The following is a 27,730-nucleotide window of genomic DNA, read 5'->3' as shown; positions in this document are numbered from 1 at the left end:
AATCTAATTAATCCTAGCATAGGAGGAACCATGTCCTTTGATATCAGCTAAGCAACTTCTTGGTATGTGACATAAAATCATTTCCATATTATTCATTCTAAACGTAGGATGCATCTTGAAGCAACATTACAGGGAAAGACAAAAGCAGATCAGGTAAAGGGAGATGATTGTAATACACCATAGGGAATGTTGGCATAATGTTAACGTTTACATTAGCATGGGGATAAAGGTCATGCAATGAATTTGGATAATAGACAGTATTGTAGTTAGGACAGATGTAAAAACACTGCCTAGGGATTTTGACTGTTGGCTTTCTGGATAAGGTCAATTAAGTCACACAGGAGAAAAATGTATTAGTATTTTTTTTATTATTAAAGTATCAAAACATAAAACTTAATAGAAAACAAATTGCCTTGACTGCATTATTACACATTCAGAATAAGAATAGGTACAGAAACCCATGCAGTTCTCCCATTCAGTAGATCTCCCAACCAGCTTCACATCTGATACCTGACCATAAAGATGTCTGCTTGCACCCAGTTTAACAGGGTGGATGGGTGGGAATTCCACTATTTCCTGTCATACTTCCTGTAAGTGCAGGTGGACACAATGAAGCCGACTGGAATTCTCCCTGCAACAGTTCTATCAGAGTACAAGAATCTTCTTGGACCACCAGATGTTGATGTTTTCCACCTGCCATCACCTCTAACAACTTGACATAGTAGATGACAAGGGAGTTGTAGTAAAACAACATCTGAAGACCCATGGTTGGGAACCACTGCTCTGGACTTCAGTACATTGCTCCTCAAGCAATGCAATGATATACCATCATATGAACCAGCTTGAGGTATCTGCATACATACCACACACACACATACACACATATAAAAAGCAGCCTCAGCTGGACAAAGATTATCCATGACAAAAGTAGCGGTGCCATTTGGCATGCTAGTTAACAGCATGTGCTTCAAGCAGCAGCAGCCACAGCAGCATGACGCCTGCGTCATTTCAATAAGATATAGAAGAGCAATTAAAAAAAACTCTCAGAAAGAATTTTGCTATGAGCTTTAACAAAAGTCTGTCTGTATGATAATATCATACAATACAACAGTGTCACAGCCCATTTTATAATGTTTATTTGAGGGGGGTTGCTTTTGGAAGCCTGTAAAATATACATGAACAAAGCTGAGGGTACTTTGATACAACAGGCACCACCTCTAGGTATAGTATCTGGCTAGTGTTAACGGCCCCTTCTACCCCTGGACTAGGGCCTGAATCCCAAGCAGTCTTTCTACTCATAAAAAGTCTGATTCACAGCTCAGTGGAGCACCTCACAAACTCAACCCAAGAATGCTCTTCCACTGACAGAAAATTGTACATAATCATTAAAGCAGTGATAGGGTGACCAGTTACAAATGAAAAAAGAAAGACATGTCACCAAAAAAGTCAACCCTGCTCCCCAAAAATGACAAAGTAGAGCATAGATTCAAGTAAAGGGACGTGGTGGCGCTGCGGGTTAAACTGCTGAAGCCTCTGTGCTGCAAGGTCAGAAGACCAGCAGTCGTAAGATCGAATCCACACAATGGAGTGGGCTCCCCGTCGCTTGTCCCAGCTACTGCCAACCTAACAGTTTGAAAGCATGTAAAAATGCGAGTAGATAAATAGGTACCACCTCAGTGGGAAGGTAACAGCATTCCGTGTCTAGTTGCGCTGGCCACGTGACCACAGAAACTGTCTTCGGACAAACACTAGCTCAATGGCTTGGAAACGGGGATGAGCACTGCACCCTAGAGTTGGACACAACTGGACTAAATGTCAAGGGGAACCTTTACCTTAGAGCATAAATTCAAATAAAATGTGAATACTGTATGCTCCATTAGATGCAAACCTAGAAGCACATCTCTCTTCAGTAGGCAGTATTTACAACAGGTGACCCATGTGCCCGCTTAGCCTAATACCCAGGAACTATCCAGCTCTTCTTTCTCAAGGTTCTTCACCTTTAAAATGGACCTGGATGGAATAATCCTTCAAGGAGAGGACTCTCCTTTGTAAAAGACAATAGATGGTCATCCTAGCAATAGATGTGATCCATTAGAACACCATGAAAACTCCTGCTAATGTCTACAGAACAGTGCCAGCTCCTACTTTCCTTCCATGGAGAGTTCCTTGAATCCAATCAGTCATATTCACAAGAAAAGGCAGTTGTGATGGACTCAGTGATAGAAACCCAATCCACATTCTTTCAAGAAAGTTATTACCAGCAAATTGCACATCTCATAACAAATAATCTCCCCTCCATCATTTTAAATTGCACAATGAACACCACGGCCATCAAGAAGGAGTCCAAGATGACACGAGGACAAGTTTACACAAGTGGCAAAGTGGATTTACTTTGCAGGAAGAAAAATCACTCTCACACGAGACAGAAATTGGCCCATTTCCTTCCATTTTAGTTACATTGATTCTACATTGGAAACACATATTGGACATTAGAATATATCCAGATTTGTTGAAAGCTTATTCAGTTGTTCTGTTGCAGAATGTAAAAAATCAAAAAAAGATAAAACAGGCAGCAGGCTCAAAGGTACTAGTCAGAAACTAAGAGTCTGAATTTCAGATGCTACTTTTGTAAGTTTTGTGGATATGTGGAAGTGTGTGTGTTTTAAAACAATGCAGAATGGTTGGCTCAAGGATTTTGCTCTGTGCCTTCCTCTGCTTGCTGCATTCATTGTTTTGCTATATAGTTCAGCAAATACATTCCCATGTAATAAAATAAAAACACTGTATAATAACACTGAAAAAAAGCTAGGCACAAGTGGGGGGAATTCTTCTTCAATTCCAAATTGGTATATAGAAATCCAATGTATCAGAATAAAAATATTGAGCCACCTTCTTCAGATTTTATAGTTAAGTGTTCTAATCCTGAGTGGTGTTAGCTGAAACATAGGTGGGAGGATGGACCAGAGGAGCTTTTCATTAACACGGAGCTAGAGTAATAAATAAATATATTTTAACTTTCTAGAGTTTGAAATCTGAAATTTCAACTTTTCAAAATTCTGCCAGCTTCAGATTAACTCCTGATTTAATTTTTTTTTTCAAGGTGCATTTTTAAAGTGCAAAACATACAAACTAAAAAAGATCATTTCTTAAATCAGTGGTTTGTCACACTGAAGCATTGATTATGAATATAGCATTTAATACCAGCTGTAGCAACCTACATGCATTTTTCAGGATTAAGTTGTCCATTCTCTTTATTCTCTCTGTTTAGGGATATTGATGATATTTGTACAGGAATGTCTGCATTCCAGTTCTTACACCTTAAATGCGAGAAGTACCCAGCAGGTTTATTGGCTGAGAAGGCATTGCTATCTGAAATCCCCTACCTCCACAAGATACAATCTAATTACCCTTAACATCATGATGATTAGAGGGTTCTGAAAGATTGCTCTGATACTAGTGGCCAAAGCTGTAGGGGCCTTGCCTCACACTGTAGCACAGCTGGAAAGGTTATCTATACAGAGATATCTATATGTCAGCCTTCTTTAATCTAGCATCCTAGGTTTGATGTCAAGTGTAGTTCATTGCATTTGCAAAGCCCCTTGCTAGGGAAGGTAGTTATCAGGAATAAGAAAGGGATCCTAGCTGAATGTCAGAGCATATACAGTACTGTGCTTGAATGCTAAAGACCCCAGATTTAATGTCAACTTAAAGAAGAATGGGAAACAGCAGGTCTGGATCAAGTGCATAGATTGCAAGGTTCAGAACAGGATGTATGTAATGCATAATTCTCTGGCTGACAAGCTAACAGACACAATGGTCAGGGATGTTTTAGGCATTAGAAGTCTGGACTTGGTACATGGATTAAGACCATTTACCTATGGCAGTCTTTTCCACCTCTATGATTCTACCAGCCAACAGAACCAACAGCACTTTAACAGAAGGTTAATGTGAAGACTAGCATTGACTCTATCCAACTAAATAAAAGTGCTGATGTCCCTTTTTTTAAAAACAACAACAACACTTAACAGTAAGGAATACCCATACTAGTTTTCAATGGGGCTCCTATGCCTTTAAGCAGATTTAGTGTGTATGGGAGACACAGGAACAGGCCGAGATGACCAACAAGACTCCCAGAATCATAGATGGGTGCCCTGCCTACTCTATAATTCAGTGATTTCATGATTCAGAAATTAATATACCAGAGAAGCTATGTCTCTTCCCAGTCTTATGGTGCCATCAGACACCATAACGATATAGTTCACATTTTAGACCGTTCATGGCACGTTCCAATGGGAGTTATTTTCCAGTGACCAGATGATGTTCAGGAAATCATGAACTGGCCCGGCCTTGCTCTGTGCCCAAGTTGGACCTTTTTGGTTCAGTGGCAGGGGTCTTTTGTTTTGTTTTGTTTTGAGCTGGACTGTAGTGATTCCTGTATGTGCAGAAGGATCACTTTAAGGCAGATTGCATCTAGAGAAGCGACCCTTCCCAGCATGATCAAACAAAATCCTATATTGCCATCTGATTGCAGCCTAAATCTAACAGCCAAACCGACTACATGTACTGTAGTTGACTTTCTGTGCAATTATCCAAAAACAAACAAACAAACAAAAAACCACCAAAAGGTATCTCCCTTTTACACTAGTAAGAAGCTAACAGACTGCCTTGCTGACTTGATAATCTCCTTCCCTAGTAAAGTTATGAAGTTAGTCATTGGCCAATTCTGTGTATATATGACAACACATATACAGTAATTAATATCAGTAAATGCACAGCCACAATGGTTTCTTGCTCAGAAAAATAGTGATGCCAAGGAACTATTTGCAAGCTGAGGGTCGGAGATATGCCAAACCACAAACCAAAGAGCGCCTTGAATTTCACGTCTCTGTTGGTCATGTCCTTGGTTTGTACACTGTAAGGTTCCTTTGAATACTGCACATATGACTCATGACTTGGGTTCTCAAAGGGGGAATACCCCTTATTAAAAGAAACCTGTGGAAAGGCATACCATCTTCATTTGGTAAATTCAGACGTGGTTCAATAAACGTTTCCGCAAGGAACTAATGCCTGCCGTATCATCCTCCAACTCGCCGGTAACATGAGTCATCAAAAAACCCACGGAAGGGTTTCTGTGGAAAACAGCAATAATAAAAAAGCCAAGCATGGCGCTCAGTTGAGAACATTGCACTAGGTTGTAGAAACATTGTAATTCCCCCTGTTATTGTGCAATGCCTTTCAGAACTGCAGGCAGCATCCTGAAAGTTGCAAACCTCTCTCTTTTTTTGAAAGTACAAGGTTCAACAGAGAGAAACAACACTACTCCATCTACACTTCCTCTCCAGCTCAAAGATGAGCAGGACTCTCGTACAGCCTGATAGTCCATTGGATGTGTGTCTCTTTCCAAATCCTAGTATTCTACCAGAAATAACTCAAGTGCAAGAACTGGATGCCAACAGGGCTTAACAAGTCTTTAGCAGTCATGAGTACAACTTCTAGGAATAGCAACTATGGCAGATACTTAAACATGAAGCAGAGGCAGTGGCCTCTCTTCAACTCCGTTGAGTCTTTTCAGGAGTGAGAATCACAGCAAAGCTAACACAGTCTCTTCCTCTTCCTCTTCTTCGCAACATGTCACCTCCTCTGCCTTGTCGTGACTAACAGGAGGCCACAAATACCAAGATAGCTTCTCTATGGCTTCTGGCGTAGGGTGCTATGTTTGCGGGGGAGGGGTTCATTTGCTGATGTTTATCGGCCTGCGCTATCGAACATTATCTGCTCACTGTCACTTAGCCTTGCAAGGTTCCTTCTTTGATTTGTTGAATAAAGAGATTCCTCTCATCTTCTGGCGTCCGACCATTCTGGGCTCGGACGATACATGTAGGCCTGTGGAGGTTCAGCATGTAGATCAAGTGCTGTTTCTCATTCTTCAGCTCCTCGATCTGCGCCTTCAGGTCTGCATTGATTGTTTCCAGTTTTTCTGATTCCTGGTTATAGCAAAAGAATGCAAATTGTAAATTGGGTGAAATTCATGTTATCCAAACATTTGCCTGATTCTTTTCCTAATTATCAAACTTATCCATTATTCATGGGTTTTGATGATTTCCCCCCAGTAGATTTTTATTATTTCTATGTTCTATTATTGTACATTATTTTGTTCATTTTCATTGTAAATCACTTTGGGATGATAGAAGCATCTGTTACATCAGCTTCACTGGCTGCTGAACTGTTTCTGGGCACAACTCTTAAGTTCTGGTTTTAACTTATAAAGTTGTAAATAGCTTAGGTCCCACACTCTAGAACTCCCTCCCACAGGAGTCCACACTGGCCCCATCTTTGCTGACCTCCCGGAAGCAGATAAAGACCTTTCTTTTCAGGCAGGCTTTTCCTTAGTGAATAATACCTCAGGGATAAATTTTGCTTATAAATCTTTGTGTGTTTTTTAATATTTTTATCTAACATTTTTAATATAGTATTATTAAATATTCTTTAATATTTAAATAATTCACTATTTTAAACTTTTAATATTGTGTTTTTATTGATGGAAACCACCTTGATAACTTTTTAAGGAGAAAGGTGAGGTAAAAATATTTTAAATACATAAAAAAAGCTGGATGGAAATGTTCAGAAATGAATATTAACCAGGTATTTCTGGACCTGAAAGACAGGAGGAAGGAAAGAGGGAGAGAGGCATTCAGGATTCACCCTACCTATTCCTCAGGCATTTGATTTGATAATTTTCTTTTCATGCAAATTTGCTATTGTCATTATATATTGTAGCAATGTTAATTTAACACTTACAATACATTTACTGTATATCCAACTGAATTATACAGAGAGATTTTGCTTTAATACAAAAGGACAGCAAAAGTGAATTTTACAAGAATTAGCTTCAATCATTAATCACCAGTCAATCATAGAACAAAAGGACCATCAAGTTATAATTCTGAGATGTAATGATTCTCTGTGCAACCCTGAAAGATCTACTGTACTTCCTTTTCCATTTCTGATTGATTACGATTCTTATTCACTTCCTGGTCATCTTCCAACCTTTGTCATGCCCTCAGCCTCAAACCCCTTCCCTCCATGCAGCCCAGATTATTTAAATATCCGAAATAACCAAAGCTTTTTCAGAACAATCATCCAGCCACTGTGGTCAGCAGGAATCAAAAAATTAATATTCCCAAGCGCTGTTGCACTGTCCAGATGTGCAATGTTCCTGTTCCAATCTCTGACGTGGTTTCCCCTATTGTCCCGCATCCCCTTTTAAACCCCGCCCCCCAGGGACTTTCTACCCATATTTTCCCAATGTATTTCTTCCATTGCTCCAGCTCAGCAACTCCCCTCCTAAATTTAGACATAGAAAGTTACTTCTATCAGATATTATTAGAATTCAAAGATTCAACTAGGTCTGCAGTCCACTTTTGAGCATATCTCTGTGTGTATGTGTGAGAGTGGATGAGTGAATTTCCCCCCCTTTCCTAGTAATTTCTTGAAATTAGACCAAGCCGAAACACAAGAATGGCAATCTAAGGGCCAAAATCACATTGACATTTAGGCTTCAATAAGTGAAGTGGTGGATGGATCCAGTACCTTGTTCATGAGTTGCAGTTTGCTGCTAAGACTTAGGCAGCTTTCCTTAGGTAAAGGTGAGTTGTCAATAAGATTCTAGCCAATGAAAACTGGACCCGCTTCTTAGGTCTCACTGAAAGTCAAAAGCTATACCTGCTTTAACCATCATTAACACAGAGAAGAACAGGAGCAGTATTCAGTAGCTTGGCCCTAGCTCTACTTTATGATCAGTTCAGATCAGAAAAGTTCAAAGCCACTTGTCAGGGTAATTCTAACTGAAGGGCCTCTTTATCCACTATCTTGTCTTCCTTGTCCAAATACCGATGAAAAGAACTCCATAAACTTACTTTCTGCAGACATTCAGTTTTTTCCTTCTTTTTATTCCGACATTTTGCTGCAGCAATCTTGTTTCTTTCCCTCCGTCGTCTTTTCCTCTCGTCTTCCACCGGTGCAGACTAGCAAAACGCAAACAGGTGAAGGCAGTCATCAGCAAAAGGCAGAAGCTTTGTCACTATGCCACCTACCAATATGACAACTAATGATACAATGATCCTTGCCTAGACTTCTGAACAATTAACAAAACTATTCACCAGTCAACTATCAACTCAGCATTATACAAGGCATGTTGCTAGATGGAAGCTATCTGGCATATTTCACACACAGCTCAAAACACTGCATTTTAAAAGGAGTTTGTTATGATGCTTGTTACCTCAGGCAGGTATCATCATTGCTCTGATCATGCAAGTAATTCATTGGCTGAAATCCTGTTGTCTGGCACAGAAAGTCACAACTAGAGTACAGGCATTGAATCGATGGAGTTTATAGAGTTGACTACTCTAGTTGCAATGTACTATGCTAACCAAAAGGATTTCAGGCATTGTGTTGCATTTTATTAATGCATATTTATCTGGCTTAACACTACCCACACTTAGGCTACAACCCTATGCCTACTGGATACACAACAGTTTCCTACATTTAGTAAAGCTTAGCACATTCATCAAGATGAAGGGACATGATAGTCACGTTTAAATATTTGAAAGGATGTCATATTGAAGAGGGGGCAGGTTTATTTTCCAGGGCTCCAGAGACTAGGACATGGAGCGATGGTTTCAAACTACAGGAAAAGAGATTCCATCTGAACATTAGGAAGAACTTCCTGACAGTCAGAGCTGTTCAGCAGTGGAATAGGCTGCCTCGAACGTTGATGGAGTCTCCTTTTTCGGAGGTTTTTAAGCAGAGGCTGGATAGCCATCTGTTGGGAGTACTTTGATGGATGTTCCAGCATGGTGGGAGGTTGGACTGGATGGCCTCAGTGGTTTCTTCCCACTCTATGACTCTAAGATTGTTTCCAAGAGACTATGCTGTATAGGCTCTATTAACTGTTATAACACTAGACCATTGGCCATCTGGCCATTCTAGATGGGAAATTATGCCCCCAAACATCTGCAGTGCACACTTGCCTTTCCCTGGATACCATTACTGAACACAGAAGTGTTTCTTTTATTTTTGCTTTCTTTTAAAGAGAAGTACCTCTGCTTTTAAAATGGATATTTCACTGGGCCGATTGGAAACCACAACCGTGTCCAGCGTGGAGGGCATCCTGTGGGACAGGCACTTATTCTGAATGGCAAATCTTAACTCTTCTTTCACCAGTGGAGTGAGATTTGTGAAGTCTTCAAAAATCAGTGAGCCTGGAGGGGACAAGCATGGAACGATGGCAGATGCGCTGACTTCGGAAGCAGACACCTGGCCCGGGTGCTGGAGCATCATTTTGCTGAAAGAAAAGGGAGGGTCAGAATCAGTCTTTCTGGTAACAAGGCAAACATATCTGTGCAAAACACAGTTTATTCTCAGCTGACACCTAATTCATAAAATGCAACATGGAATTATGGGAATCATACCGATAGGAGAGTTATACACATAAACGTGGAAAGAGTCATTAAATGCAACTAGGAATGACCATTTATACAGAGGTATTTCTTGTTTGTTCTAATGTGAGCCAGTATTACCTTCTAGTATTTATGGCTATCCGATTTATGACCAAGTACTCATGAAGTGTGAAAAACAGTACATTGAAAGAAATGATGCAAAGTGTTGTGGCTAGTTCAGTTATCTGGCTGTGGAGTCAGAGGTTGGGAGCTTGATTCTCCACGGAGCCTCCTTGACAGGGGCTAGATTCAGTGATCCATAGAGCTCTGCAGCTCTAAGACTATTAAAGTTGCATCACATTTTATGCCACTATCCCACCACAATTTGAACTGTGCCACCTGCATTGATTAAGTCATCTTCCAATAATGCTAAGGATCAGCAACAGAAATGGTCACATGCTTAGGTTGCTCGCAAATATCAAGCGTAGTATATATGTGTCCCAACGCTCAAGAAGGTTATCATTCAGAAGTAACAAGATTATTTTGCTCACAACTGTCCCACCATGTGAATCTTTGATGAGTGCCATCTCTTTTCATGGGATTATGTTGCGCTTTTTACATCCACACAACACATGGCGTTCAGTGTACTTTCTCATATTGTCACACTGAAATCAGCCCACTCCTTCAATCTCTGTTGAGGAGATCACAAATGTTGTGTTCAGACGAATGCAGCATTGCCTTACGTAGATCACAGGAAATTCCATTTTATTAAAAGAAGCAATAAAAGTCTGCAAAACGTCATTAGTGCAAATCTACAGTTAGCTTCACAGAGATAAACCAGTTACTTCCTTTGGGCATCCACAGATCAAAGTGAAGCTATTACGTTGTCATACTAGACTTCACATATATTATATTTTTTTTGTAATCACAGCTCCAGGTGGTGGTGAAAAGTCAGACAAGTCTAATTATGATCAGCCACACCAGCATAAATAACATATTTTTACACTGCTGCATTTGAGAGTGTAAATTTTACTTTTAAAAAATTCCATTTTATTATGCCCTTGTTCTATGGTAAGAATAATTGAAACTGTTCTAGTGCTACAAAACTTTATAGCTGCCTTATCGCTCCAGAATGTAAAAGAAAATACTTGGAGGAGGAATTACTATGCAACGTACATATAACTTGTCATGTTTGTTACTCATATGAACATTTTTGCTATATTCATCCAAAAATATGCACACCATAATATATGAACACATGGGAAACTCAGGGCCAATCACGTCTGCAAAATGCAAATATAGGGCAATCTATACAGAACCTTTATATTAAATTCTCCAGAGAGGGATTTTCCAGGTAAGAATTTTAGAGGTGAAAAGCCATTGGTTATCAGACAGAAGATTGCCTGGAACTGTTCTTTCTGTAGATCTTGAGAAACTTGAGTACTTTTGCTTAGAAACCCCCTAACTCATGAGTTGCAGCTCAATACGCTGATATCTTTTAATTCTTTCAAAGAACAGAAGATATTCCACTCTAGCCAACACAAAGGCCTCTGGTTTTTAAGTTTATCATTTACCTTTAGCACAAATTTACAAGAGATAGCTGCGTGCATTAACCACCACCTCAAAATAATTCCCTAATTCTACATGGGGAACCCAGTTTAATCCATTTAATTTTTAAGTGGATTAAACTGCTTTCATAGCCTGAAGGGCTAGGAACTTGCTCTTTTAAAAAGTCCTGAGAAAGTTGGGATTGTCAGGATGCTGATATTTATGGATAGTTAATCTAAAGTTTGGGGAAGTTACCCTTTGGGACTATGGATCCAAGAATCCATGAGTCAGCATGGTCGTTGTGTGAATTCTATGAGTCCTAGCCAAAAGGTAACTGGTAATTATGTTAGCGCAAATCATAATGACTTAGTTTTAATACACTTGTTCATTATGGCTTCTTTATTAATATACACCATTTCTGCTCAGGCCTGTAATTTTCCTTGACAAATTAGATGCAGAGAAGGCAGATACTGTACATAGGCACTATTTAAGCCATGGTCCAGAGGCATCCCATGCCAATTCAGGAAATCCCATGGCCCATGCTGGCACCAACGCTGGCATCAACACAAAATTCTAAGAGCTGGAGGAATGATCAAGACTTCATTACACCAGAGAAACAGCTGAGAATGCTGGCAGCCAGATCAGCACTTTGAAGAGAAGAAATACAGCTTTGAGCCATAGCAACACTTTCCCAAGAACAGCATTGCTACTGATACCCATTTTCAACCCTGTTTCAGAGGCCTGACTCCATAGGCTTTTCCCTCCACCACTGAGCAACCATCATGAGATGTAGAACATCTTCCACATCTGGGTATAGAACTCCCAAAACTTGCCCCTTGCATGTTGATGCATTCCCATGAGTGCAATTTGACTCAATGTCTCATTGCTACTTTGCCCTCTCTCTTCTGATGAGATGAGAATGTTTGACCTTTCTTGTGAGGGACTAGATCCAGGGATAATGATTGCCCACTAGTTATCTAAGAAATCTTCATAACTTAATAAGCAGGAGTAGTATACTAGTTTTCTCCTACCTAAGCTCAATGCTTTCCATAGTATCCACCACAGTTTATCCATTGGTCTTCACAAATTTCAGTGGTCCTGTGTTTTACTGTCTGTTTGTTGGGCGATTCTAGGAGTTGTATTCCAGAACCTCCATTTTCTAAGCTCTTCTCCAACTATGTTGGTCCATAGCCAAGAAATGCAAAGTGCCCTAGCCCTCTTCAAGGCAATTCAGCAGAAGGATGCTGAATACCTTAGAATCTCCAGACACTTCAGCTTGTTCGGTGAATGATGCAAGATGGCTGCAATGCCATGCATTTACATATGATCAGTTAGTGGCACGCCTACAGCAACAAACAGCATGACAGAGAGCCAAGTAGCAGTCAGTAACTCTCACTGAAAAGATCTGACAAAGCTTCCTAATGTTGTATCCGCGAAGGCTTTAACTGTCGGGATCTAACTTTGCTACTCCTGTCCTCTGAAGGCGCCGGCCACAGAGACTGGTGAAACATTAGGAAGAACATGGCCAAAGAGTCCGAAAAACCCACAACAACCTTCCTAATGTTGCTTTCAGTGGCTAAGACTCTAATCAGGGCAGGAGCCCCAGTAAAACTCTCCTCCCCATAATGAAGAATGCGTGTTACAAATCAAAAAGCCATTGCTACAAAAACTGAGCTACGCTTATATGTAAGGAAATAGCTCAAGTATATGAACATTGGCTATTTATCATCATCATCTGTTCAGCACTTAACATGTAATTTCAACTAAAAAAAAACCCTCATCCGTCCAGACCAGTATGGTCAGCTACAGCATTCCTCAAGCTGGTATATTCCAAATGTATCAGGCCACAACTCCCAATGACCATCCCAGCTGGGGGATGATGGGGTTTGTAGTCCTATTAATCCAGAGGGCTAGTTGAGGTCTACTTGGACTGGCAGCAGCTGTTTAAGGTGCCAAATAAGCCAACCCTCCCCAGTCCAGCTGCCTCAGGCTTTTCAGTTAGAAACTGTATGTCGAAGAATACATGGCTGCATTGTGACTGTCTGTCCATCTCCTTCATCCATTTTTTACACGTTTACTGGAGGACTGCCTGCTGGTTATAGTAGTATTCTGAGCAACAGGAGATAAATTAGTTTGCAGTTCTTTCAAGCTGGGCTAATTTGCCCACATACAGTAAAACTAGGGTAAAATTGAACTTCTTCAGAGGCCAACCCACCTAAATATGCCTGATGCACACCAGCAAACATTCATAGGCAAAATAAGTTCTTCCCCACATTCTCTGGGCCTGCATTTTATAATTATCCTCTAATAACCCCATACAGAAGAAGCCCAAGAAGTGGGTAAAATGTTGCACTAGGATTCAAAATCCTAAGCACAAATCTCCCTTTGAATCTCATTAGGGTGTGGCAGTGGTAAACCACTTCTTGAGCATCTTCCACAATTCAAAAATCAATTGTCATGGAGTGGTGGCTAGCTGTTGGACAGAAAGAAAAGAGACTGGAGTATTCTGAAAGAAATCATGACCATTTGGCATTCAGAGCAGGAGACTCTGTGTTGCAACATGTTATTGCAGATACTAATTGTGTTACATTTTAACATTCATGGCTCACATTTCTTATTGTGACCCACAAAACTATTACTCCTGAAAACACTCTCAAAGGCTAAAGCTAGGCCTGGGGATGAGTCAGAAACCACACTCTTCAAAAAGTTGGCTCACTTTCAGTATAACTTTTTTTTGGCATTAAGAGCTTCACCTTTGACTTTAAAATAGAGCAGGCCGACCTGACCCTTCCCTATGTCTTTCTCTTCAATTCTTTCCCTTTTCAAAAATCTAACACCAAAGGTCATTTGGGTCTGATAAACTGACTTCCATGGGCATTTTCTTTGAAAATGTTCTCCTCTTTCCTGCTGATGCAACTGTGTTAAACCACAGAAGTTTAAACTCCCACAGCTTGAAAAGTCATTCAGGTTGGGAACCAACTTGAACTGAACTTCACCTTTCAGGATTCCTAAACCTGCCATAAGGTGCTTTCAAAATGGCCAACTGCTGAAACTATTAAGAAACTAATAATGAATCTGAAACTACCCTCCGTCATCCATTTCCCAAAGTTTGCCCAATCAAGCTGGGCTAAAAATTGTTTATTCCAGGGTCTGGAAAAGACTACAACACCCAGCATGGCTTTTGCTGGGGGATTTGGGGAGTTGTTGTCCAAACAAGTTAACATTTCCAGGGCTGTGTTTTATCTACTGCTTTTACTTACTTATTAGATGTGAAAGAGCTAATTCAGTAATACTCCTTCCTAATAATTTCTTTGGATTGGATCCAGCCTTTATCAGAACAGATTTACTAAACTCAGAGAGACTTCAGTTCAATCATGACTTCATTAATTTCATTAGGATTACTCTAAGTATGATTAAACCGTGCTTTGCTCTGTACAAAGGTGTTATGATCCATGCAGACTCACACTGATATTAAATTGCTAAAGTGCTATAATACTGCCCTTTTTTCTTTGTTAACTTGTTCCTCGCAGTTTCTCTTGTTTCCTACATCCAATAATATCTAAGGGAATTGGTCTGCAATGCTATATGCAAAGAGAAAATCTACAGAAGTCAGGGGAAGCTACCTCTGTGTAAACGTGCTACAGAGCATTGAGCTTTGTATGTGTGTGTGTTGTGAGAAATATATTACTACTACTACTAAACTATCCTAGAAACAAATTTACAATAGTAGGAATATTACTATTGTAATATTAATAATATTACTATTGTAATATTACTAATATTATGACATTCCATTTAAGATTTACTACCAAGGAGGATGTAAATGTTCTCCCTCCCTTCACACAGAAGATCCTTCATTTAAAAACAAGCCATTCCTTGTTAGCCAATATTCATCTTCATTTATTATGTATCTCTGGTTAACAGCCCGGAAAGCCACTGAAGTCTCACACACCCCAAAGTCCCAAACACCATCTGCAAGTGCCAGAGTCCTGAAATAGCCCGATCGATCTCTTGTAAGCCGATCCTGTATTAAACCACTTGTATTTCTAAAACAGCTGCCCTGCTTTATCTACCGCTAGATACAGGAAAGTAAAACGTGATCTAGGGGTAAGATCTCCCGGTGTCATGCGCAGTAAATCGCCAAGGATTTCTGACCTCCACCGCTTTATCAAAGTGTCAACATGACTTCCCCTCCCTCTTCTTGAATTCCCCCTCCCCGAAAATTAGGCTGCTGAAATGGGAAGGGGATAGATTGTAGTGAACCGGAGTGGACGTTTATGCAGCCGTGTCCCATGAAATCGATTCAATTCTGATACGCAAAACCAGTTTCTGGACCCCGAAATCCTTAATCCTAAGTGTGTGTCTTTTGTACCTGAATCTCAAGCTAAAATAAGCAAATACAGTCGATTCGAGTCCCCTTCCAAGTCGGAGCGCTCCCGCTTTTGCTGCCTGAGTGAGAAAACCGAACTGCCGGTCCGCTTCGCAAGCATCCTACCAAGCGCCGGAGGGAGCCTCTCCTTTCCCCACTGCGCCCCCCACCGGTAGCCGGCGGGATCGCTCTTCTCGGGTGAAGGGGGCGAAAAGTTAAACTTTTGCGTCTTTTCCGCCAACTCGCCCCATTCCACAACTTACGGTAAGTGATATAACCATTTGATTCTTATCACCGACCGAGAAGTTTTCGATAGAGCTGTGGAAAATGACAGCGATAGCGATGAGCTGAAGATGAATCGCAAACAGAACTGCTCTACACGGCGGGGTTTTTGTTTTGTTTGTTTGCAGTGCCAGTGATAAGGATCTGCAGCTTTCACAACGCAACCGCTTCTCACTTTCTCTTTCTTTTGGGGCAGGGGGAAAGGTTCCCCGTCCCCTCTCCCAAGAGACCGCGCGCGATCGGCGACCGCCAAAGCAACAAGACGGCAACCGCAACCACTTTCCTCGCCGAGGAAGACACGGAGCGGCGGGATCTAGCGCTGAGGTGGGTTCGCTCAGCGATCGCCGCTCAGAACAGCTTTCGGATGAATGGACTTTTACTTTCAGTTAGATGTTGTGTATGCGTGTGTGTGTTGCGGGGAGGCGTACAGTTTGAATTAGGCTCTCGCCAGACTCCCGGTTACGAGCCGAAATCCATTCACTATCTTCGGAACAGAAACTTTCCCGCCCCACCCCAAAAAGAAGACCACATTCCGAACACGGCCGAAGAGCCCGAAAAACCCACAACAGCCCGAAGACCGAATGGCTCGTTTTCGGAGACGGCGAGGGCAGAAGAGGTGGAAAAACCGGCACGCCCTTACCTAGAGACGCGTCGCTCGAGTCTGAAATCCAACTGGTCGAGCAGACTCCTTGGATCAACTGCTGAATGGTAAACCAACAGGGACGGACATCCCATTGGGTCTACTCTTAGTCGAGGGTCGCAACCGGATTTAGCCCACTTTTCCGCGCCGCGCATCCTGGGGACCCCTTTCCCCCGACCCAGACTCTCTCTCTCTCTCTCTCTCTCTCTCTCACACACACACACACACACACACACACACACACACACAGACACGGGCGTCCGGCTGCCTTACCTGATCCTTCCTTCTTGTCCCACTCTGTTCTGAGTTTCTTTCGTTCTTTCCAGTGTTTGGAAAGCGGGAACGCGACACCGACCAAACGCACACCGGGGGGAAAACCTCCCCGACACAAAGAGAGTTTTGAGAGGCAAAAGTTCAAAATGATGGAGAAGAGGGATCTTCGTCCCGACGATCTCGGGAAAGCCGGACGGGGCTCGTCGCTCTCCGGAGTTGACTTGGCGCGGCGACGGCGAGCGCCGGAGCAACCTGGCCAGGCGCGCGTCTTCGAACCTCTGGCTCCCGGCACGGTTGCATCACCCCCTTTATATAGCCCGGCGGGCAGCGTTGCTATTTGCCCTGGCCGCGAGTCCGGGGCTGATGTCATGCCACTTAATAGCTTCTTCCGCGCGCGAAAAGGGTAGGCGGCAGGGGCGTGGCCAGGGCTTCTCCGGGGGCGGAGCGGCGGGGTGATGCAAGGCTTCCCCGGGTTCGGCGCGGGGCCGGGGCCGCGCGTGCGCGCAGCTCACGTTCCATCCAGAAGCCGGCGGGGCGCGCGTGCGCGGGTTCGCTCGGCCGGCTGCCTGCCTGCCTCGCTGGCGAGCTTGGGCTGGCGGCCAGATGTGAGCTCCCTTGGAGGCGGCGGCGGCGGCATGGCCTCTCGCTGAGCCAATGGTGCCCAAGCCAGCGCATGACTCCAGATCCCTGGCATCCCGCGGGCCAAGCCCTTGCCGAGCCGGCGGGTGGAGGTGCTGGCCACGGGCAAAAGAAAAGGAAAAAAAAAGGGGGGGGGAATCGCTTCGGGTTTATTTTACAAGAGTTTGTTCTTCATCGGAGAACAAGGGCGGGAGTTCCTTGGGGGGGTGCTTTGCCACTTCGTTTTAAAAGGCGCGCGGGGGGGCAGATCGTGGGTGCCCCGTCCTCTTTGGGGGACTCGATGCGGGTAGATCGAAACGATCGGAGGCAGATGCCGAGCTCCCTCACTCTGCCCCGCACTCAGCACAGTCTATCTGCTGGCCAGGACACCCGGCAGCGTCTCCACGTAAAGATCCATCAGACTTGGAAACATTACTCCTTTTTCAGAAGGCAGCTCCTATGATTTTCCCCAGTCGACAAGGACCACGGCTTGCCTCTGATCCTTCCCCCTCTTTCTGCCCGCACGTTTCGGGCTCATCAAGGACACGACACATGTTTTCTTTTTACGTCACGCCCGTGAAAAAAGGAGACCCCCCCCCGTGCCTTCCCACGGCTAGAAGAAAAAAAAGGAAACGAGAGAAAAACAAACCGACCACAGGAAACCCAACGCAACCCACCTTTTGCTCCTCCAAAATTCTGCTCGATTCCTTTCCGGCTCGCTTATTTTTTTTTATTTTATTTTGCCAGATTGCAGGCGCCTTTCTTCACCTCAGTCCAAATGCGCCAGTTTGCCACACACCCCATTTGCTCCCCAAAAGTTGACTCTCTTACGCGGCTCTGTTTCGCTACGGCAACTTGCGAAGAGAGCCGTAGAAGTTCTCTTGAAAGCAGCCGGGCTTTGCCTCCAGAGCCAACAAAACCCGCTTTTGAGGCGGGAATCCAGAGATGGGAGAGAACCCCGGGGTAACCTATGTTTCGATAGTACAGTGTGTTCCTTCCCCGAAGATCCCTCGAGGAGATCTCCGGAACCCCCCGATGCTTTATTTGACAGGGGGCTGGGTGGGATTCTCCTCCGATCCCCAGGCGCACAAGTAATACCCTTCCTCATTCCGCCTCGCCCCCCTTCCTCATTCCACCTGGAAAATACACCGGTTTGCCCCACCAGGCTGCCCGCAGGCGCCGGCTTTGACGCGCTTCCGTCCGGGCGCAAAGGAGAGCGCAGGCAGGACGGAGCGCGCTCCCGGCTGCCTCGCCTTCCCTCCTCGCCCCAGGGCAGAAGAAGACCGGGCGAGAGGAGCGCGGCACAGGCTTGGCCGCCCTTCTCCGCGTCTGCTTCAAGCCAGGTTTACTCCCGAGTAAGCCTGCTGAGCACCTTCGCCTTCAAACGCGAAGAACTGTCGCTGTTTCCCGACACTGTACGTGCCCTTGTGTATATATATCATTCTTATGAGGTGTTGGAGGTGTCGCGAATAAGGAGGCGCACAAAACAATTTTAAATGGAGCGGACAGGTATGGCCCCACCTGTTCCCAAGGCACTGGGATAAGAGATCGCTGGCTGATGGCCTCCGAAGTGAGCCCGTCTCAAGCTCGCGGAAGGTGTTGAGGAGTTTGCTTTTGTTTTAATTAGGAAGAAAACAACAACGACAACAACAACGCTGCTTGGTGCAAAAAAAAAAAAAAAAAAAAAAACCAAACACCCCACATACATAAAATTAAACATTTGATATCCAGAACTTGTTTTTGAAGATGTGAAATGGACAGTGAATGAAATGCCCTATAATGTAAAACTGGGGACATGAAGCGGTTGTCTTTGTTACTTTTTGTTGTTGTTGTTAAACGGCCAAGGGTGACAATTTTGTAATGGCTGAATGTAAATTACCCAGATGTGACAATAGATCCAGAGCTAAGTGCTGCCCTCTCCACCAGAAAACACATTTAGGCGGGATGCAGTCTCAGGTGAGGTTTAGAGCAGATCCATTGAAATTAGGGTTAGGATTACTAATTGGAACTAGCGTATATCCCATCGAATCCAGTTGATCTATGCTAAGCATGAGTAACTCCGGGTGTAGCCTGTTCAGTACAAGCAAGTTCTCTGAGGAAACTTGGGTTTATAGGATTACCTCCAATCGGTTAAAATCCAGGGCTACTGAATCCCATCATTTCTAGTTGCAGATTAGCTCGTGGTAGAGCTCCAGTGGAAATCTGCAGCTGGTTTCACGACTTGTGTTGAGAATTGTGTTGGCAAATTTGATTTACCTGAAATGACAGACTTGTTGGGGGAGTTTGAAAACAAGATGTTTCATGGGGCCAGAGTTCCTCTTCTTTGCATATAATCAACAAGAGAAACCCAGAGAGCAACTTGAATTATTATGGTTGGACTTGATTTACTGAAATAATCTCTTTCAACACCATAAGAATAGGACAGGTGATGTTTTGTATTCAACATATTTAAATGACAGTAGCAGGGCAGAGTTTGACGTGTGATTGTTAAAGGTTTGTTTTATAATAATAATAATTTTAGAGCTGCAGAGCTGGAAGGGACCCAACGGATCATTGAGTTCAGCCCCTGTCAAGGAGGCATGGTGGGGAACAGAACACCCAGCCTCTGGCTCTGCCTAAACCACTAAGCTATCCAGCAGTTTATTTATTATTATTTATTTTATTTTATTAGATTTATACCCCACCCATCTAGACCAAAGGTCTACTATTAGTTTAGCTTCTGTGTTACAAACAATGAATGTTTGTATGATGAATAACAAAATAATATTTTGTAAAATTTTTTTAAAAAAATTAAAGACGGTCGGTGACCTTCTTTCAGTATGCACCCTTAAATCCAGACTCCAGGGGACAGGGCACCCTCCATTGCAATCATCATGTAGTAATTCTATGAATTAATGGCCTCCAAAGGGTTTTCCAATTAACAGCCCTGCTCTGGTCTTGTGAATGAAAAGCTGTAACTGCCTTTACTGGGTCAAAATAAAAGTGCAGAAGCAGAGTTATAGATGAACGTTAAGAAAATAAAAATAACAACACAGAAGAGTCACATAACTTCCATTCTGACAGCAAGGAAATCCCAACTATTAAGGATTTCCTATGTTCTGGTTCAGTCATCGATGAAAATGTAGTCAAGAAACCAGAAGAACTGATAGTTTATTTATTTAAAATATTTCTATGCCAACTTTCTTCCCAAAACAACCTAAGGTGGCTTACATCACTAAAACAGTATTTAAAAGCTAAAACAGTAAGTATACAGTTAGGAAAGACCATCAAGTATAAGGGCATGTCGCAGCAGACCAAGGCCAAACCTATCCATATTATAGTACTGTATTCCCAAACTCAATTTACATAAAACCCATTCTGGCACCATATAATCTGCTACCCAAGGAGAAGAAAGTTTCAATCCCAATAATTATCTAATATCAAAGTATATGACTGGATCTTGATTATAGAGTGTGTTTCCACTAAAAATCACTTTTTAGCCATGCCTTCTATTCTCTGATGAGAATGTGAAATCTGCACTTTAGAATATATCTTTGAAGACTCTCAGACTGCACATTACAATATACACTGGATTTTAATATATACTGAATTTTAAAATGACTCTTCTGTTTTTCATCACTCTCCACTAATACCATTCACACATGCATACCCAGACAGAGGTTTCACCTCACAGTTTGTAAGATGATGTATGAGGGTAAAACTCCCCCTGCAACAAAGATCTACCTCCAGAGTTGTTCTAACAACAGCCTTGTGTGGCTTAGCCACCTATCAACCCTATCTTCAGAATGTTGATCACTTTCCAAATGACCTTTAAATTAAGCAAAAGACCAGCTAATGACACCCATCAATCACAGTGACACATCTCCCTCTTATCACAACAATACACCCACAACAAAAAAACACGCTGATCACCACAAAAACCCATCTCCTGAAAAGGACAAAAGCTAATCCCACAGCTATAAATACTCAACTATCCAAACAAACTGCACCAGAACACAGACAGAGTTCTGACTCCTGTCTTCTGAAGATGCCAGCCACAGATACTGGCGAAACATTAGGAAGAACAACCTTCAGAACACAGCCAAAGGGCCCAAAAAACCCACAACAACCATCGCGGCCTTTAAATTATTAATTTTGCATTTTCCATTTTAAAAAAAAAACCCTATGGTCATTGCTTTGTTCTGCTGCTAAAGCATCACTTGGAGGGACATGACTTCATATAACAGAATCGTCTCAGGTTGCCAAACCTCCTATATTATATCACCTTCTGTATTATTATTATTATTATTATTATTATTATTATTATTATTATTATTATTATTATTATTATTATTATTATTATTATTATTATTATTATTATTATCATCATCATCATCATCATCATCATCATCATCATCATCATCATCATCATCATCATCATCATCATCATCAGTAGTAGTATCATTATCATTATTTCCATTGCAACATCTTTAGTTTTGAAAACACTATGAGCGTCTTCTAGTTTAAGAGTAGTCAAATTGTATAGATGTCCTTTAATAATGGCTTTTAATGCACTTTAACGTAAAAATTTGTCTAATTGTGTTTTGACATTATAATGTGTTTTTTTTATTTGCACATGTTTTTAAATCATCCTGTGAGACACCTTGAGCTCCAGTGAGAAAGGCACATAAATAATTCAGATAAGTAAATAAACGAATAGCATTGCATAATTGTTTGCGCTGTTGGTTCTAGAAAATGCCATCAAACTACGTCTATGGTATCTTATAAAATTTTGTGTTGAGATGACCATTATAGAAATTTTCTCTATTGGGAAGAATGGAAAGATAAAATAAATCTCTTGAGTTTTCATTGCTCATGTACTTCTTTTAGCGCTTTCACCAGTTATTTCTGACCATCTGTTCGAAATAAGGAAAAATGTATGTGTAGTATAATTAGTTTTATATTACATCTAGCTGAAACTAAATAGCCATTTCATTTTGCACAAGCAAAGAGTTCTGCAGACTGATTGATTTCAACATGTATAACACCCCATAGTGCATGCACTCTTGAGATGGTTCACAATACGTCAAATCACATCTTTGCTCTCCGTCTGCAAGCAGGGGAAATCTTTTCTCTTTCAGCAGACTTTCTCTGAGTGACTGGCTGCCTGAGTGGGGTTTTTAAACAGATGGTTTTGCCTTTCTGCTTTGAATGTGTTTTCGGTGCTGCTTTTGTTTACTATTTTTTTAGTATGTTGTTTTTTTTTAGTATGCCATTTGTTTGATCCCTTTTAGTATTTGTCTACTTAGTGTTTTTAGCTTTAAATATTGTCTTTTAATGATGTAAGTTGCCTGGGGTCCTTTTTAAGGAGAAAATTGGGATAAATATTAAATAAATAATATATTTAAGTAAATAATAAATAAATATACTGATAATACAAAATGCAATGCAACAAATAGCATAAAATATATAAAATCCCGTCACTAGTTAGAATTAGTCTACTAACTAATTCTAAATACTTATATATAATTAATTCTAACTACTAATATATAACAGAAAGCTTGCTAATCAAAGATACTATATTGCTTCTTTTTTACATTTCTCAGCTAGCCCCGTAGTCCTAAAAACCCCTTCCACTTGATTAATCTGCCAATGCACCCTGATTTCCATGGAATACACCTATAAATAAATAGGCTACTCAAGTCTCAATCCTATACATTCTATCTAAGAAACGATTTCCACTAAATTAAGCGAGATTTAATTCCAGGTCAACTTGCAAAAGGACGGTTGTGCTGCTACAAGGTCAGTCATACTTATCATTTCTTATTTCTGAGAATGACTAAAGAGCTTATTCTTTAAAAAGCCAACGTTATTTATTATACAGGCCCAAGAAATGAAACAGAAGAAGCCTGAGTACATTCGGTTTCTAAAGCCACTATCCAAAGCAGCTGGAAGGATTTCCCTCAAGTGCATTGAGATTTTTAATTGACAGGAGCAAGAAAGAAAGACTTCTTTGTCTGCATCTGAGAGAACTGCTGGTAGTCAAAGTGGGCAATACTGGGCTAGACGTCTAGCTAAGAGCTTGGAGAAGTTACATTTTTGGACTACAATCTTCCAGAATTGCCTGGCTGGAGCATTTTATGCATTGTAGCTTTTTTTAAAAGAAAAAAATATTCCATGCATTTGTTCAAACTATACAATATAGTTTCAGTTCATACTTTCTGTTCTGTTGACACATGTTGACTCAACATTGGTAAACCTTCTGGTGGAACAAACTTTTTTTTTCTTGAAGGGCTCTCTGTAGGTTATCAAACTTAAAGACATGGGGATTTGTCTTCTGTTGTGTCATAGCAATCATGTATCTAGTCCAGTATTGCCTGTGTCAACTGGAATTGCTCTTCATGGATTCAGACCCTCACTAGAGATGCCAGAGATTCTGCTCACAAAGCATTAGCCCTATTGCTAACCAAAATTAGTAGTGAAAGCTTGGCTTTCCTATGTTGTCTTGTTCCATTGCATGAAGATGGTCCCATTAAACTAAACAGCAGTACAACATTGCCAATCTACTATTTAAAAAGATAATAAAAGAAGTGAGTTAATTTCAAGGGGCGTAGGGGTTCTGCAAATAACAGTTTCCGGCACTCTGCATCTGTGACTCTTTTACAGCTCCATAATATGGTAGAACCTGATCATCCATAAGAAGAACAGACTGCCACATGTTTTGAACTAGTATATAAAGAAAAAGGCACTTGGCCCTGGAGAATGTAGAGAAAGGGCCATCCCTGCTCTAGAGTAAATGAAAATAAAAACAATCAAGAGATAGTTGACTAGTGGTGGCCACAAATGGAGCATGCAATGCACAACTGCAAAGAAATGCATTAACACTGGGTTGTGGTGAAAGTTTTCGTTGGAACCATTTTAAATACTAGTGCATGAGAGAACAAGAAAAAGGCTCTGTGATCCCCAAGATTACACAACTATAACAGTGGGTGAAACCTTTTATTGGACCACTATAAAATAAAATGAATTACAAGCTTTCATGGAGAAAATTCCACTTCTTCAGGCTCAACACAACTCCTTCATAGATAATGCAGGAAAAAAAATTGTAGACAAGCATCCAAAAAAGAGATGGTATGTATCTCTGAGAGTTGGTGTCCGTCCTCTTGAGGCTGTGGTCTCAAGCTTCCTTGCAACATGATTTGGAATTTTTACTCCCCTCTATTAGGACCAAATCTCTCTCTTTCTGTGAAGATTCTCAGGTCAGAATTATCTGGAAGTTGAGTCATGACATATATCAGGGGTCTTCTACCAACTCTCCTCAGACTGAAGAAGCTACTTTGATGAGTAGTGAAAAGTTTCAACCGAATAAGTGGTCCAGTTGCCATGGCTCAACTTGCAATATACCTTGAGCTGATTCTACAAGTCTGCAGCTTCATCTTGGACTTCACTTGCTGGCCAATTTGTTTTTTTTTGATTTCTCTGTGCTTTTCCCGTGCCTTGCCATACATCCTGCAATCCTGAGCTATAGGAAGAATCTTAAAGGACCCATCAACGTTCTAGTGGTTTAATAAAGGTATTCGCCACTCTTACTTTTGGACTTTATTTAAGAACCCCTTTTTTAAAAAGCTCAAAGCAGATTCAGATAAAAGCAGGTACAGATAATAGACAAAGAGGTTAGATAATGCTAAAGCATGTTTAAACAATTTAATAATAGTATTCAAGTGCTGTTGACTTAAAAGGAGTTTAATAACTCACTTTTTAAAATAAGTTTCAATGTACTGTAGGGCTGTCTTTCTAGAGGTTGTTAAAATAATCACAGAGGGGCTTTGAAGGCTGCATTTGAAACATACTAGGGCATAAGTCCCATCAAGTAGTATAGACTTTACAAGCAAAGCATTGCACTGTAAATGTTGTATAACACTGAACTAATGCGCAGTGACACTATTATGACATGACTAAAATAAAAACATTAGGTCCATGACTTCAAATATTGCTGATTACATGAGTGATCAGGAAAAAGAAACAGAAATAAATGAGTGCAAAATAGCTATGGACTTTCCTTTAAAATTATGATGTAGTAAGAAATAAAATCCTGGTTAGAATTTATCAAGAAATAGTAATTTTCTCGGACTAGCAGGTGAACTTTACAGGATGGGTAACAAGGGCATAATGAAGTTACATTTCAAAGATAATGTGAAGAGTGAAAACAAAGTTACTTAATTTGTATAATTAGTATAATTGTATAACTTTTAAAGTGGTTTTAAAAGTGACTTTTAAAAGGGAATTTTTACAGATTGAGAGAATTTTTGATGAGATGTTACTAATCTGAAGGACTGCTGCTCCCTCCAAAAGGAAACAAGAAGTAACATGCAATAGAAGAATTATTACATAGGATAACTTTATTATGGTCAAGGACCAGCAAGTAGAAGAATTATTTATTTTGTAGGGGTGGACACTGTAAGAATAAAGCCAATTGTGTAATTTTTTCAAACAGTATTTTACGAAAATTACTTTTCAGAAGGAACCTTCTGGACTCTGCATTTCCTCTTTAATAGATTTCTCTCTATATTTGCAATTTTGTTTAAACCCAAAGGCATTTGAACTTTTTAGACTACAGTAGAGGGTCTTCTTACATAGGAGGAAACTGCACTAAATAGAGCAAATTGCACTTTTGAATAAAAACACTTAGGAGTCTTTTGAGTACGTAATCCATTTTCAGATTGCTTAAAATAATGAAGTACATAAATAAGATCTCTGCAACTTTCTCAAATATACCAAATTGTACAACTTATATTCTAACTTTAAAATTATATATTTTATATTCGTAAAGAAGAAACAAAGTCTAAGTATGTTAAGGAAGCAAATTCCCAGAGAAATAGTTGTCTGTAGTCGATTATAGCAAAAACAATAAAGCATCTAAAAAGACCAGTAAATTTTATTTGGTGCAAACTTCCACACACTGCAGTTCACTTTTGTAGGTAAGGTGCCTCTGAAATTATGAAATCTTTTGCTAAACAAAACTTGTATTTATGGTGCCACAAGACTCCTTGTTGGCTTTATGACAAGAAAGTAAATATTTCAATTTCCCCTCTATTTTATATTTTTTCCCACTGGGAAAAAAAAAGCTTTCCTTGGTGCCTCGCTGTTTCTGGAAATGTGCTATCTTTTACAGTGAAGTTCTATGTATGTCTACTCAGAAGTAAGGACTATGGAACTCAGTGAGGCTTGGTTTCAGGTAAAAGATTGTGGGATTCCAGCATTAAGATCTGGAAGATAAAACTGGGGTTGTTAGCTGTCATGGTAGACCAGAGAAGGAAAACAAAAGAAGAATTATTTCTAAGGAAGTGGTCTTTATTTGTGCAGCCTGGGAACAGCAAAATCCAAACACAGGCTTTGTTAAAAAACCTTATGATTTATTTGTAACTATATCCAAAATACTGTGTCATTATATAAGATTTATCTGTGGCTTATACAATAATGGGCAGGGGGAGGTCCATTAAAAATAGAATTTAGAGATGGAAATAACTGGCTTCCCTCTAAGATAAAGCTATTGAGATAGGTCCAAAAATACTGTGTTTCTGAATGAAAGATGCTGATGTTCTTGACATGTAATCTTGAAAGAAGACATAGAGGATCTCCGTTCTCATCCCCACAGAGCCAGGCATTCTTGGGTGACCTTGACCCAGTTACACACTCAGAACCTAACCTACCTCAGAGGGTAGTCATGAGCCAAAACTGGGGAGAAATCAGAGAGCCATATGTTCTGCCCTGAGCTAACTGGAGAAGAGGGACACACATTTAGCTAAAAAATAAAATAAAATAAATAGCTTAAAGCAACCTTGCTACTGTTGTTGTTGCTTATTCATTAAGTCACGTCTGACTCTTCGTGACCCCATGGACCAGAGCACACCAGGCCCTCCTGTCTTCCACTGCCTCCCGGAGCTGGATCAAATTCATGTTTGTAGCTTTGATGACACTGTCCAGCCATCTCATCCTCTGTCGTCCCCTTCTCCTCTTGCCTTCACACTTTTCCAACATCAGGGTCATTTCCAGGGAGTTTTCTCTTCTCATTAGATGGCCAAAGTATTGAAGCCTCAGCTTCAGGATCTGTCCTTCCAGTGAGCACTCAGGGTTGATTTCCACCAGAATTGATAGATTTGATCTCCTCACAGTCCAGGGGACTCTCAAGAGTCTCCTCCAGCACCACAATTCAAGAGCATCAATTCTTTGGCGGTCAGCCTTCTTTATGGTCCAGCTCTCACTTCCATATATCACCACTGGAAAAACCATAGCTTTAACTATGCGGACCTTTGTCGGCAAGGTGATGTCTCTGCTTTTTAAGATGCTGTATAGGTTTGTCATCGCTTTCCTCCCAAGAAGCAGGTGCCTTTTAATTTCATGGCTGCTGTCACCATCTGCAGTGATCATGGAGCCCAAGAAAGTAAAATCTCTCACTGCCTCCATCTCTTCCCCTTCTATTTGCCAGCAGGTGATGGGACCAGTGGCCATGATCTTAGGTTTTTTTGTTTTTTGTTTTGGATGTTGAGCTTCAGACCACTTTTGCACTCTCCTCTTTCACCCTCA

General features: G+C 41.1%; 1 protein-coding gene across 1 annotated transcript; it reads right to left on the bottom strand.

The window, feature by feature from the left end:
• Positions 1-351: 351 nt before the first annotated feature.
• On the bottom strand, positions 352-16,848 carry ATF3 (activating transcription factor 3). The gene is made up of 4 exons (XM_020794653.3): positions 16,550-16,848; positions 9,100-9,343; positions 7,917-8,024; positions 352-5,984 (listed from the first exon to the last, which is right to left on the bottom strand). Exons 2-4 carry the CDS (start codon positions 9,337-9,339, stop codon positions 5,787-5,789), a joined length of 546 nt encoding a protein of 181 aa, XP_020650312.3. The 5' UTR covers positions 9,340-9,343; positions 16,550-16,848; the 3' UTR covers positions 352-5,786.
• Between the last annotated feature and the right edge of the window lie 10,882 nt (positions 16,849-27,730).

This window comes from Pogona vitticeps, chromosome 1, assembly GCF_051106095.1.
Source record: "Pogona vitticeps strain Pit_001003342236 chromosome 1, PviZW2.1, whole genome shotgun sequence".
Taxonomy (NCBI): domain Eukaryota; kingdom Metazoa; phylum Chordata; class Lepidosauria; order Squamata; family Agamidae; genus Pogona; species Pogona vitticeps.
This window is presented reverse-complemented; position numbering and strand designations above follow the sequence as displayed.